This window comes from Triturus cristatus, chromosome 8 (assembly GCF_964204655.1).
Source record: "Triturus cristatus chromosome 8, aTriCri1.1, whole genome shotgun sequence".
NCBI lineage: Eukaryota > Metazoa > Chordata > Amphibia > Caudata > Salamandridae > Triturus > Triturus cristatus.
This window is the reverse complement of record NC_140591.1, coordinates 1,159,933,231-1,159,948,253: the sequence shown is the minus strand read 5'-3', so window position 1 is coordinate 1,159,948,253 and position 15,023 is coordinate 1,159,933,231. Positions and strand designations below refer to the sequence as shown.

The 15,023-nt window shown below is 45.8% G+C and overlaps 1 protein-coding gene across 3 annotated transcripts in view; it reads left to right on the top strand.

The window, feature by feature from the left end:
• The window catches only part of LOC146805541 (ATP-binding cassette sub-family C member 5-like), a 1,766,780-nt gene that overhangs the window by 1,093,795 nt on the left and 657,962 nt on the right, over positions 1–15,023 (top strand). For all 3 annotated transcript variants that reach the window (XM_085622799.1, XM_085622798.1, XM_085622800.1), the window contains one exon: positions 240–351. In XM_085622799.1, coding sequence (XP_085478925.1) covers positions 240–351 — 112 coding nt within the window. The remainder of the gene's footprint in view (positions 1–239; positions 352–15,023) is intronic.

Below are 15,023 nucleotides of genomic sequence, written 5' to 3'. Positions count from 1 at the left end.
ACCAAAGTGGTAGTAAGTTTAGTATTTTGTCTTAAGTTAGTTCTGTGAATCGGGCCCTTAATGTTTAAAGAGGTTTTGGAAAATTAGATTTTAAATTTGTTTTAGTCTGTTGTTTATTATGTATAGAAAAGAAATAAAAAATCACACTGCCAATGCAGGCTTTTTGTAGAATACAGGATTCCTCACCTGAAGATGTAATTGGCCTAATGTACTGCAGTAACAAAAACATTTTTTTCCAGACACTAATCAGAAAAAATCTACGATGCAACTTGAAAAATGTTACAAAGTATGAAGCAAAGGTAATAACCAGTACTCAATCTGTATCGATTATTCATGGACACAGGGATCAAGGTATGAAATTCTAAGATTCATTCATATTTAAGATGATTGTAAGAATAGGTAATGAGCATTTCAAATATATTAATATTGCTGTAATCGAAAATAGTAAACTGCTAAATTGTGTTCCGCATATGTCTCTCGAAGTGAGAATTTGAGTCTGTTTGAAAAGACCAAAAAAAACAATAACGCTTAAAAGCAGGAGGTTTTCTCCGTGTGCCTCTGCTCTTGTTTGTTTTTCCTGCTGGAGTCTGCGTAGACCTGCATGGGAAGGAAAATCAGTAGTGATGGACCTGTCCTAAATTGGGCAGGGTTACCACCACTCACACTCGGCAGTCCTGTGCCTGACGGGCTGCCTGGTTAAAGATCTCCATCAGTGGAGCTAGCTGCGCGCTAGGAAGTCGGAAGCTAAGGGTTCTCCCACCAATAAATGGGATGGAATAACTGGAGGTTCAGTTGAGTGAGAGCCCAGCCAATTTGGCTCTCCACAAGATCATAATGTATTGTATGAATCTATACGGGGGGATACCAGATTTTATTTCAATGTGGACGAAGACAGGTGGAATGATTTGGGCGACATGACTAGAAAAGATAGATAAGTACGAGTTAGCAGCTTAGTTAAGGTGGATAGTGTTAGCCGGAAATGAGGGAAGGGGAAAGAAAACTGAAAAGCTATGACATTAAAGCACCAATAATTAATTGTGTTTTAAATACGTTAAAGCAGAGAGACTTGAAAAACATTCATGTCTTAATGGATAAAAGAAAACTAGACAACTTTTGCAAAATGTGATTCAAATGAGAAAAGTAAATTCGTGCACAGGTTTAGTCTGTGAAAAAATGTGACAAGAAAATAATGAAAAATGTTATATAAGACAAAAAGTGGCATACATTAAAATAACGTACAGAGCCCATGCTTCGAGGAACACAGTAGTATTGATAACAAGGTTTAAGAAAAATGATTTAATTTTAAATAGAGCTGTAATAGTGTGAATTTGTGCATATAGATAGAAATCTCCATTGATGATAGAAAGAGTAGAAAGAAGAATACAAAAAAAAAGAGTGAAACAAAAATAGAGATATCATCAGCTATCAAGCATCAGTTCAAAAATTAAATACACACAAGATGGTTTCTTTTGAACAACCTATATGAAGTCTAAACTAAAATGAAGAGAAAAGGCAAACCATTTCTGAAAAGTATAAAGTAATTGGTGGAAAGGAGCTAAATGAATGCGGATACAAAAGGAAAAATGGAATGGAATGACCATGGCCCACCACAACATTGTCACAAAACAATGAATACTAAAGTGTGTATGTTTTTCTGCTGTCTCCCCTTTTTGTGTCACCCTGTCTGCCACCCTTACTGCCTGTGTGCCCCCTGCCCTTGTGTGCTTATCCTACCCCTCCTTTGCTTTTTCACCCAAGCTTTTCCCCTCCACATTGTGCTCTCTCTCATTCGTTTGCTCCCCCATATTCCTGTCTCTCCCTGTTTGCTCTCCCCTTTGTCTTGCTTCCACCCACCCAATCCCCCACACTGTTCCTTTTCCCTTTGCATGTTGACTCCTATCCTCACTTTGCTTCGCATACCACTTTTGGTATTGCCACCACCAAAATGCTTCTTTCTCTCCTGTGGTTCTTGCTCCCACCCACAATCGCTTCATTTTTTGTAGGTGCATGCATGCTTGGTGCGCGTGCCTACAAAATGACATGACCAGCTGCTTATAGCTTTTTTTTCTTTTTTTAATCTAGATTGGGCAGTTTGAGATTACCACTTATTGTCTTAGGTTTTACTGCTTGCGACAACCTCTTTTGCTGTGAGTGTAAAGATGTAAGCATGCACAGACACTGTAAGTATGCATGTCACAGAGCTCAATGGGGAGTGTAGAGAGTCTGTAATTATTTCAGTCACACTGGTAAACATTGAGATTAGATATTTTCCTGTCTTGAGCAGATTTTCTGTAATGATGACAGGGTAGTGTTAAGGCCACTGAACAACGTGGTAGGCAGACATCTCAGTGTGTTTAGCAGGCAGACATCTCAGTGTGTTTATCGCTAATAGAACAGTGGAAACAGCTCTCTTCCCAACTTCTCCAGTTCACTTTTCTACTTCATATGCCAATTGTTTGTGTCTACAAATTCCTACCACAAACTATGTGCCTCAAATGAGCAAGGTAATGTATTAAAATGCATTTAATAACAACATAGCAAGAAAATCCCTAGGTGGTCGGAAATCTTATGAGCTCTTGTTTGGGGTAAGAATGTGGGTTCCGACCTCAATAGTGTCAACACAGTGGCAGCTGAAACTCCATTTGACCTCAATGACCGTTTGGATGTTTTACAGGACCTAATATAATTTGCAGCTTTACGAAGCGACGTCCACGTAAAATGCGCCGCCACAGGGGAAGTTAAAACTTTACCGGCAAGACCTGCCTGGGTCCCGAAGGTTGGGGACATGGTCAGAGAGAAAATTGTGGACAAGAAAGAATTTCGGCCTCCCTACAGAGCACATGTACCTGTCATGGCTATTGAGGGAACAAGGACTGTCCTTCTTCCGCCCCTTGCCGGTCATTGAGACAAAATGTTTGTCTACATTGATCTGATGAAACCACACTATGTGGCTTATCCTAAACAGTAGGCCACGTTGGCTCCTGGGTAGCCGTCACACTCCTATTGCTATTGTACAGGAAGTTCAGATGGAAGCATTAATAAAAACTGAAGACTCCATCCTCCAAAGAGAATCCGTGAACAGTTGAAACAACCACAACTGTACAGTCAACAAGTACAGAAATTTCAATTAGAAAAATTGATGACGTCTATTTAAACGTGCCGCAGATTGAGTCATCCACCAGTTCCACAAAACCTGCTAAACTGTCAAGGATAGACCGGATGGTGTCTGGCTACTTCGTGCATTATGATGACTTCTCATCAGATCCAGGTGAACCTGAGCTGCCGACACCGCCCCTGCCTTTCAAGCTTCCAATTTTGGCTTTCTATCTTTGGCTGAAAAAGACTTACTTTGCTGTTCCCTGTATACATCTATGGATTACTTTTCCTGGTACTTGGGATTCGTATGGTAGCCGTCATTTTTCCTACTACTGAATGGACACTTTCTCCCAGAACGCTCTGCAGTACCACTTGTAAACTTGGTCCTTAAGCCACATGCATCATCACATTGTGAACTAAAAGACTTGTACCTGGTGAACATTTCAGCGGTTCCAGTTCCCATAGGAATTGTATGGGACACAGTATCATATGATATATATGGTTCTACTGAATTTTTGAAAATTCCATCTGTTTAAAAATGTCTTCAGATGACATCATCACCTCTAGTACTTTCTTTGTTTATTGGGACATTGAAACTGTGCATAATTTGGTTTCCGATTTAGAATGATCAGCTGCATTTTCTAATGATAAATTATATGATGGCACTAGTAATTTTTGAGACATGTTCTGTTACCAACATTATGGTCTCCATTTTTTACATAAAGCCAGTATACCACACACAGCTTATAATTACACACAATGAGAACATTGCCCAACACCAACGAAAGGTAGTTCAAAGACTTTTGCTCAAAAGTCTGCTTATTTTTCAGGGTTTGATACATCTGACCCAGCCTAATATTATTATAGGCTAGCACCAACACCAGCTAAGAAAAATATACCAACAAACACCAAGCTGATATCATTTGCTTCTTTTATTTCCTGACTGTCTATACATGGTTTAGACTTTTTGACAGACACTATCGATACAAAATCTATCTGGGTTCAGGGAACGGAGGCCTTATTTAGAGCATGCCTAATATCACATAAAATAATTTTCCTGTATAAGACAGTGCAACAAACTTCTGAAACAGGCCATTAGTTATAGATTCCTTACCTTGGAATTCCCCTCAAGCATCAGACTGGATCGGGAGAATTTTCTCCTCAGCAGTACCCCTGCGCGTCGGAATGTGGTGTCGTTCGACTCTGCATCCATCGTCGGCGTCGTGGTCGTCGGCATGACGTTGCAGTGTCTACTTAGATGCCGCCCCTGCACGCTGACGTCAGTTCTTTCTTTTTCCGCGTCAACCTAGCGCAGAACCGGAGAGAGCTTGCCCCTTAGTCACTTTTTGACTAAACTTTTTGGACTTTTGTCAACTTCTTTTTCGAGTCTTTGATTCCTGGTGCACGAGAGATGTCCCATCATCGGACCGGCTTCAAGCCCTGCGAGGTCTGCCACAAACTGATGTCTGTGACAGACCCGCACCTCGTGTGCCTCTGGTGCTTGGAGCACAACCACGACCCAAAGTCGTGCTCCGACTGTCTGGCAATGAATCCGAAGTCTTTGCGGGAGCGGTCCTGAAAGCTTATGGAGGTCCGGCAGTTGGCTCCGCATCACTCCTGCTCGAGGGGAAGGTCTCAAGACCGGTTGTGGAGCCACCACACCTCATCCAAGTTTTTGCACTCATCGGATAAGAAGAAGGCGAAGAAGCATCGTCGCTCTTCTACTTCTCCCAGGGGCCGGCTGACGCTACACGGGACCCGGAGCGTCGTCGCTCTAAGGTTCCATCTCTGGTGCCAGACTCAGGGACGACTCCGCGTCTCCTCCCGTTTCCGGGAGCCAGAGCGTCCCCTGCCGAGCTTCAAACGTTTTATCAAACCCTCCATCAAATCTTCGGGCAGCCTGTGTCCGCTGGCGCACCTTCGGGCCCTGGGCCTTCAATACTGGTGGCTCTGGCACCGGAGGGCCTCCGTGGATCCAGGTCTGGATCCAGATCGGCGCTGGTTGACCTTCCCCGGCTACATCCTGGCGTCACCCACCCCCCCGCGTCGTCTGGGCGCACGTCAGATGCCGTCCCCATCCTCATCCGATGTCAGAGGGTACTTTTGTTCCCTTGTTAATCCCAGGTGTTCCCTATCGCCCTAAAGGTAGTGATGAGGACTGGGAGGGGTCGCTAGACCCTTTGGCAGACCAGCTGGAAGAACCGGACTGGAGAGAGGAATTGGGTGACGCCAGTGGTCTGAATACTTCACCAGACCTTGGCATGCTTTCTCCCCCTACTGTGGCTACAGAGGAGGGAGCGTCCTATGCTGCACTGGTGCGTAGGGCAGCCAAGGCCTTGGGCCTGGAACTCCCTACAGTGGCAGTCAAGACTAATCTCCTGGCGGAGGTGCTTCAACCTGCGGCAACTTCCTCTGAACCCCTGTTGCTCTTCGATGAAGCCCTCATGGACGTCCTTCTGGGCACCTGGTCCAAGCCCAGCACAGTGGCTCGTGTGGAACGGACGTTCTCCCGCCACCACCGCCCGGCCCTGGGTGATCCCATTTTCTTCACCCAACACCCTTCCCCCGAGAGCTTGGTGGTCCAATATTCTTCTTTCAAGCGCAAATTCCCTTCTGCTCCCACAGACAGGGAATTCAAGAAGCTGTATTATCTTTGGAAGTGAATGTTCTCTTCCTCCAGCTTGGCACTGGGATCCATGAATACCGTGTGCCTCTTGGGCGGATACACCCATACAGTCTGGGGAACGGTTGCGCAAGTGCTGCCTCAGTGACCGGTGGAGGCCCTGCCCGTTTTCTCCCAGGCAGTGGTAGATAGGAGAGGCGCAGCCAAATTCACAATCAGATGTGGACTGGATACCACCGGTTCACTAGGTAGAAAGATTGTCACGTCGGTAGCCCTTTGAGGACGTCTGTTTTTTTGGGGGGAAGTTCAAGCGACCTTTCTGGACATTCCCTTCGATGGCTATCTTCTTTTTGATGACAAGGCAGACTCGGCGTTGGAGCGCTTTAAGGATTTTCGAGCTACGGCCAGATCCTCCTCCCGTCCACCACAGTCTGCCTTTTGCCCCTTTCGTGGCTATAGAAGGGGCACCCACCATGTCGGCCCAGTCTAGCCACCGATCCACGCAAGCTGCCAAGCCTCTGCGTGGCCACGGATGTGGGACCCAGCAACGCAGGTCTGGGAACCAGTGGCCGGGCCAGTCCACCAATTCCCCCCAAGCAGCAGCCTCCAAACCCTCCTAGTATGACCTTTCAGGCCCATCAGCGGTCAGTGGGTGGCAGGATTAGCCATCACCTCCCCCACTGGCAATCCATCACGTCAGACAGCTAGGTTTTGCAGATCGTCCTAAGGGGCTACTCCCTCCCCTTCGAGACTTCCCTCCCTCCATGCCTCCATCTCTCAACCGTATGTCGGAGGATCATTTGGCTCTTCTCCGCCAGTAATTTCAGCTCTCTTGGCCAAGGTAGCTATCGAAAGGGTCCCCGTGCCAGAAGTAGGTCGTGGTTGCTATTCCCGCTACTTTCTGATGCCCAAAAAGAACTAGGGCCTGTGTCCTATCCTAGACATCAGGTCCCTCAAACCCTTCCTACGGAAGGAGAAGTTCAGAATGCTCAGGCTGGCTCAGGTCTTGTATGCCCTCGACCCTGGAGACTGGAAGTTGGTGTTGGACTGGCAGGATGCCTATATTCACAACCCTGTCCTGCCAGCCCACAGGCGCTACCTGCCATACACGGTAGGCCACAAGCATTTTCAGTTCACTGTGCTCCCATTTGGCCTTACCAGTGCCCCTCGTGTGTTCACGAAAGTTATAGCTGTGGTCGCAGCTCACCTGCACAGATCAGGTGTTCCAGTCTTCCCCTATCTCGATGACTGGCTGTTGGAGGTGGGCTCGCCCCAGGCTGTCGTCTCTCACCTCCAGACTACAGCGGACCTCCTGCATTCTCTGGGGTTCACTATCAACGTGGCGAAGTCACACCTGATTCCATCTCAGTCGCTCTTTTTTTTTTATCGGGGCTGTTCTGGACAGGGTGCGGTTTCGAGCCTATCCTCCCAAAAAGCGAGTCCGGGATAGTCAGGCTATGATACCAATGTTTCAGCCTCTATCTCGGATTTCTGTGAAGATGACCCTGAGGTTGCTGGGCCTCATTGCCTCCTGCATCCTGCTGGTGGATCATGCCAGATGGCATTGGCAGGCTCTGCAGTGATACCTGAAGTTCCAGTGGGCGCAGCATCAGGGGAATCTTCCCGACTACGTCCAGATTTCGGAGGGAACTGCGCAACAACTGCAGTGGTGGTTAACAAACCAGGATTGGGTCAGAGGCAGATCCCTCTCCCTTCCCCAAGCAGATCTCACAGAGGTGACCAATGCATCACTTCTGGGATGGGGCGGCCACCTGGGAGAGGTGGAGATCAGAGGAGTCTGGTCTCCGGCGGAGTCTGGTCTTCATATCAACCTGTTGGAGCTTCGGCTATTCGCCTGGCACTGAAGGCATTTCTTCCCTCCCTCAAGGGAAAGGCAGTGCAGATATTCACAGAAAACACCACCGCCATGTGATATAGCAACAAACAGGGCAGGGTGGTGTTGTGGACCCTATGTCAAGAGGCTCTTTGCCTTTGGACATGGCTGGAACGTCAGGGCCTAACCCTGGTGTTTCAACACCTGGCAGGTTCCCTGAATGCCAGGGTGGACGAACTCAGCTGGCGGTGCCTGGTGGATCATGAATGGCGTCTTTACACAGAGGTTTTCCAAGGTCGCTTTCAGCAGTGGGGGGAGCCTTGGTTTGATCTGTTGCCACCAAAGAGAACATGCAATGTCAGTAGTTCTGCGCGTTGTAATTTAGAAGGCGCACTCGCTCTGCAACGCTTTTTGTCGTGAGTGCATCTGCGACCTCCTGTATGCCTTTCCAACTATTCAACTTTTGCCCAGAGTGCTGAAGAAGATCAAGCGCAACTGGGCCCAAGTCATTCTTGTGGCACTTGACTGGGAACGAAGAGTCTGGTACTGCGAGCTCCTGAGCATTACTATCGATCCTCTGATCAGACTGTCCCTTCAGGAGGATCTTCTGTCGCAGCAGCAAGGAACGGTCCTCCACCCGAATCTGCCCAGTCTCCACCTCCTTGCGTGGAGATTGAGCGGCGACAGTTGACAGCATTTGACCTTCCACCAGAAGTTTGTAATGTCATCCTGGCAGCCAGGCGTCCCTCCACTAAGATGGTGTACGTAGGTGGAACAAGTTTGTGGCATGGTGCACAGCAAAGGCTGTGGATCTCCTTTCTGACCCTCTTTCTAAGGTTCTTTTGTCCTTCTCACTTTGGCTCAGCAGAGCTCGGCTCTGGGCACTCTTAAATGCTATCTGGCAGCCATTTCTGCTTTTTTTCGGCTTCCAGATCAGCCCTCTTTGTTCAAGTCCCCTATTGTAAGTGGGATCTTTAAAGGTATTATTCATCTCTTTCCTCCATCTCCTTTCATAATGCCTCAGTTGGACTTGAACCTTGTTTTGGCTTACCTTAAATGTGCTCTCTTCGAGCCTCTTCACAACTGTCCTATTAGGCTTCTCACGCTGAAGACTGCTTTTCTTGTTGCCATCACCTCTGTTTGCAGAGTTAGGGAGCTTCAAGCTCTTTCTTTTAAGCCCCCTTTCTTCTTGGTGCATCCGGACAAAATGGTGCTTTAAACGAGACCCTCGTTCCTACCTAAAGTTTTCACTCCTTTTCACATCAGACAGACAATCAGTCTGCCCACCTTTTTCCTGCCTCTGCACCCTCCATTGCCTGGACCCAAAACTTGTGCTGTCCTTTTTCCTTGACCGCACTAAAGATTTCCTGGTGGATGATCAACTCTTCGTTGGCTATGTAGGTGCCAAGAAAGGTCGGGCTGCCCAAAAGTGTACCATTTCTAGATGGGTTGTCCTTTGTATAAAGATTTATCAAGCTATATCAAGAAAAGAAACCTCCAGTGGGCTGCGGGCGCATTCCACTAGAGCTACGGCAGCAACTACTGCTTTGTCACATGGAGTACCACTTATCGACATCTGCGAGGTGGCCACGTGGGCATCTATGCACACGTTCACCAGACATTACTGCCTGGATAGTCCGGAGGGACGGCTACTTTGCCCGTTCTGTCCTCCAGGACTTTCTGGTGTGAACTAGGCTCGCAGACCCTAATCCGGGGTTGGTATTTATGGGGCATCTATTCTAAGGTAAGGAATCTATAACTAATGGTCTCTTTTGGATGAACTAGTTACTTACCTTCGGTAACAATGTATCTGTAAGAGACTTTATTAGTTATAGATTCGTTACTGCCCTACCCATCCTCCCCGCTCTGCTAACTGACTTCTAGGGATTAGGACTCCCTTGCAGGGCCCTAGTTTGGCTCACCAGTAGTCAGTGTTTTAAATTGGCTCTGCGCTTCTGACATGGAAAGTCGTGTCAGAACTGACATCAGCGCGCAGGGCCGGCATCTAAGTAGACACTGCAATGTCATCCCGGTGACCACGATGCCGAAGACTGGCGCGGATTTGACCGACGCCATCTACCAACGCGCAGGGGTACTGCTGAGAAAAAAATTCTCCAGATCCAGTTTGACGCCTGGGGGTAATTCTAAGGTAAAGAATCTATGGTTTGGCCTGTGGACACAAACGAATGTCTGGCTAGATTCTTGGGTGAAACCGAAGGTTTTGAATAAATAGGCCAGATCAACGATATGTACAAACAGAACATTCGGGGTGGTGACGTCATACAGCGCTGGGAAGTTATGCCTAGAATGACTAAAGACCTCAACATTCTCCCAGGTGAAACAACACTTGTCCCTTCTTTCTGATCTCTGGAATTTTTTATTAGGTCCCTGGAACCCACGTCAAAAGCATTTTCTGTATGAAATATACAATTAGTTATGAAAGATTTCTCAACAGGGAGCTGCTGAATGATTGTGGGAGATTGATAGGGTTAATTTAGAGAAAGCATTGGCTGTTGTTGACAACTGCATGACGACTTTATCATCCAGAATGTATTCACTGGGCAACATAGTGACGTCCGCAATTGACATAACACAGCAAGACATGTCTATATTACAACATGCACATATGCAATTACGGTCTGTGGTAATATTGAGCTGGACGTTGCAGAAGTTACATTCTGGTCACATGCCATGGCGTTACATCAATAATACAAATCTGTATTTAGCATACGCGATGCGAAATATGCAATGGTGCACATTGAAAAATTAGACCAATTTCCTTTTCCCGTGGCTGAGACAACATCCACTGACGGGATAATCCATGGTCACATTACCCTACCTGTCACAACCTTTCAATTCCAATATTGTCTCCAATAACAACAGGTAGGCAGATATGAAGTGCTAGGGGAAGGGTATGTGCGCGAGTATTGGGAATTACCGTTCAGGTTTAGATGCCACCATGTTTTTCTTAGTGACTCTGACTGTGAAGATGCCTTAAACGGTTCCTTGGTTTGCAAGGACATTTCTCTCCACGGGGCATGTAATGCTTCAATGGCGAATTTGTCTTGTTATCTGAAGGGTTCCCCAGCTGCCGTGATTCATCCAGTGTTCAAACTGTCTCTTGAATGGGAGTTATTTAATACTGAAGGATCAAGGTTGTTGCGGAATGGAACCTGGTTAATTCTATAGTCACTTGTACACAAGTACTGTTTCTACCTGCCCACACGGTTAGCACTATGGCCTTCGATAGATATTTCTGACTTTAAATTTGATTCCCTGAGCAATCTGAAAGCCATACTTTTTCAAAAGGATGTGGCCTTAACTTCAGCCAAAGAGACGTTTAGTCTCCAGGTTGCAAGGTCCTCGTCTGAGATACAGACACTACTCCATACTAACTTCCCACTGCAATTTGGGGAGATGGTTCATCATACCTTTAACATGTCTGATATGAAGGCAATAGTGCACTTTTTTAAATGTATCGGCTCTGGTTTGGTTAGCACATTTCAGACGATTTTTGGAGTTATACCACCTTTCATACACTTCCTGTTGGGAAGCATTTTTGGAAGGCTCCCACTTTTCCTGCTACTTGTGGCAGGGATCCTGATTTTATTTTTTCAACTCCGCTATGGACATCCCAATTTAACTCGGAATGGAGACTGCACTGCAAGTGCTACGTTGCCGTGAGAGCATGATATCTTGCTTCGGCACACCTCAGCTTCGAGAACTAAATGAACACTGGATCTTGTTGTTCAAGCCGGTCTGGCTTGACTGTATTCAGCCTGTGCTCCACTGTCTGCTTTGCAGCCAAGCGTGAGTCCTGGATTTATGTCTTGTATCAGAAGTGGTTGTGCCACTTGACATTGATGTACTGATGGACCCCTTAAAGGCCCAGGCATATGGCTGTCCTCAGCGTATTCCATTTATGATTAATTCATTCTTAGAGACACCCTGGGAGGCTTTGGCTCATGCTTATGTGAACAACGGCTCTATGGATCTTTTGTGGAATGCAACACCTCTCTCAGCAGCCGCTGTAGGAAATGGATGGGGTCACCTTTGCTCCATAAACATGCTACGAGGACTGCCTCTGGTGACGTCCGCGGATGTGGGCAACATTGATGTTGCATCTACCACTCAGAACACATAAACAATTGGCCTTTTTTTCCGTGTGGAAACTATTTGGTCTCATTTTTTAACAAAACATACCAAAACAGCTTTACTTTTTCTAGGCACTATGGCTTTCCGAATGCTTAGGATCTCAAATGACATTTATGACCTATAAAACTGTTACATATTTTATTGTTTTTATATATTTTAGATGTTTTTAAAGTGTAGTCTTTTAACGCTATCAAAATTGTCTTCTGACCTTTTAGATAGCCTTTTAGGTATGGACTCTTAGGTTGAGGAGTGGGTGTTATATTCTCAAGTTAGGCCCATGTAGCGAGGCAGCTTATTTCTTACATGGTCCTCACAAGTACACATTTTCTAAGCTGTAACCTCTGGCATACATTTGCATGCACGACAATAATGGATTTGTTTCTCTGAAACTAAACTTGTTTTACATTTCGTTTCGCGCAACATTATCACAACGCCCTGAACATCATGTACATGATCTTATTTCGTAATGTGTACAAAAGTCAGTACGGTCATCATCCACGGGGCAACAGGACTATCTAGATATCCACAACATCACTAATCTTGATTGCTTTCTATTATAAAAGATGAGCATCCTGATAGATTTCCAATAAACATAAAAAGAGTGATTCCAAATGATAAGCATTACCTGAGGAGTCACAGAGTTTTTTAAAAGAACCCTCACTCACCAACCTAGTTGGTGACATGCTTCATCATAGGGTTCCCACCCGAAGGGCCGAGTGCCTCTCGGGTGTGCTACGATGCCTGATTACAGCGGAGCAGGTTTTTTGGACTTTGCATAATTGTAAAGTGCATCGGTATTAGCACTATCCATTCATTTAGTTTCAGGGATTATGTTTTTTCCAGGTATTGTGTAAATTCAGCAATTTATTCAGTGCACTGTGCTGAATTAAAATTCATGGGCCACTTGTAAAATACGTGTGGTGGATTTTGACAAGCACATTGTGATTTAGAGGGAAAATAATGAACCAAGACCGAGTCGGTGGGTGAGGCTTGTAAATACTGCAACGTGGGGGAGAAAAGGAAGAAAAGGCTTACATGGGCTATAAATGAGTGTTACCTCATGGATCCAAACGGGGGCGGTGGGCTATTGTCACGCACTGTAATAGAGGGTGAGATGGTATACTAGGCAAAAGCGGAAAAACGGCAAGTGAGGGAAAGTATCTCAAAGTAGGAGCATCCTGTTTTCATACTCACAACGCCAAGTCCAAGCGCCCGCTCGACACCTGATTCTAACCTGATCAGGGACCCCATGGATGCTGGAGGGTCCCTGACAAGTGTATTTATATTTCCGTAACTATGTTCAGAGGTGTGTCTTGTCATCACGCAGAATGTGATCGCGTGTAGCGTCTGCGTCATCACGTATGCGTGTAGATGCGACTACCTTGGCAAAAAAAGAACTAGAATGTTAACCCCATTCCGTAGTTAGTATACTGTGAATCTTTATTGCCCATTTTCAGGCCTACAAAGAAGACAAAGATATGGCTACCGTGATTCGATGCGCAAACCTGTTTCATAGGGTTGCCACGTATAGTGTAAATTTTTAGTAGCCACAAAATGGGAAGAATCACGTATGTGTATAGGCGCGACCACCTGGGTAAAAAAGGAAACTTGGGGTTGCCTGCATATAATGACAATTAATAACTGCCAAAAAAGTAGGAAGAATAGGACTATTTCTAATGCCTGCTTGAGGATTAATACCAAGTATAGTGGAGTGGTGGGTCACAGGGGCCAAATGATGATGTTAAAAGTTGTGCTCTACTTTACACTAACATAAAGACTGAGAGTCTAATCTCAAACCTGTCTAGCAAGGTTGCTCAGATGCACTGTCACTGGTATAGTGTGTGTTGTACGGACTGTGGAGATGTTACAACCGCCAAGTCCTTCGGATTTTAGTCTATAACCGAGAACCAATTACCATAACGGGGTCTAATGGAATGACTGGTGTCAACTTACTTCCATCAAGTTCTAGTCCCTGTCTTGGGGTTATAGTCTGAAACCAAGAACCAGTTACCATAACGAGGTCTAATTGAATGAATGGTAGTCAACTTACTTCCGCATAACAGAAATCCAAGGGATGTTGTTGTTAAGCCCTTGTTTGTGCGTGAAAAGTCTGTAAATCCAGCGCTGTTCTTTTTCAAACAGGAGTTTAGAGGTATTGGGGCTAGATTTGATCTGTTCAATTACAGTCCATTTAAGGTCATTAGTGGTATGATTATTCTGTAGGAAGTGTTCCGTCATGCGAGTTGTGTTCTTTTTACAGCGGATGTTACTTCTATGCTCGCAGAAGCGCTGCTTCACTTTCCTGCTGGTCATACCAAGATATCTGAGGCCACAGGGCATGTGATCAGGTATACCACATTTGTGGAATTGCAAATAGTGTGTGATCTCAGCGTCCAGGTTTTGTTAGGTTCGAGATCTAGGTGTTTAGTAAGGCATGTCAAGTGACAGACGCTGCAATTTCCACATGGAAATCGCCATGTCACACTGGGGAGTTCCCATGCGTTCAGGATTGAGGGATTGCAGTCGCAGTCTGTTACTCGGGGTGGGTGGACACCAGGGAGTCCTTCAAGCTTCCAGCTCTTTTAAATGAGAAGAGGGGTTTTTCCCATATCCTGTTATTGGTCTGTAAGATTCTCCAGTGCTTGTTGATCGATTTGGTCACTGCATTAGACGCTGTGCTATAGGTGATCACACAAGTCAAAGGGGTTTCCTTCGTGTGCCTCTGATTATCTTCTAATAGAGCATCCTGAGGTTGGTGTCTGGCTTGTTTCTGATTTGCTGCAATTTCTTCTTATGCGGAGGTATTGTCAGTACGGCAAGTTCTCTCTCAACGTCTTTGGGTGAAAACTAGAAAACTCTAGTAAATTGTTCTTGGCAGTAGGTTTATAGTATGTCCTCGTCTCAAGTTTACCGTTTTCTTTGGTGATGGTTACATCCAAGAAAACCATTTCTTTCCCATCATAGGAATGGGTAAACTTAAGGTTGGTGTCACGATTGTTGATGCATTCCAGAACTTCTTTAAGTGTCTCTTCCGGTCCTTGCCAAATGACAAGGACATCGTCTATGTATCTCTACAAGGAAGAGATACACATGCCAAAAGGGTTGCTGGCATCAAGGATGTATTTCTGCTCAAAATCATGGATGTATAATCCTGTCACACTGGGGGCAAAGGTACTACCCATTGTGTAGTTTGGAGGAACAGGTCCCCCTCATCCTGATAGATTGGCAGAGGATGCACTTCCGCAGACACCCGGGGTCCGTGCATGCTGAGAGATCACCACACAGCGGCCTGACATCTCGTGATGGGTGTCCAGC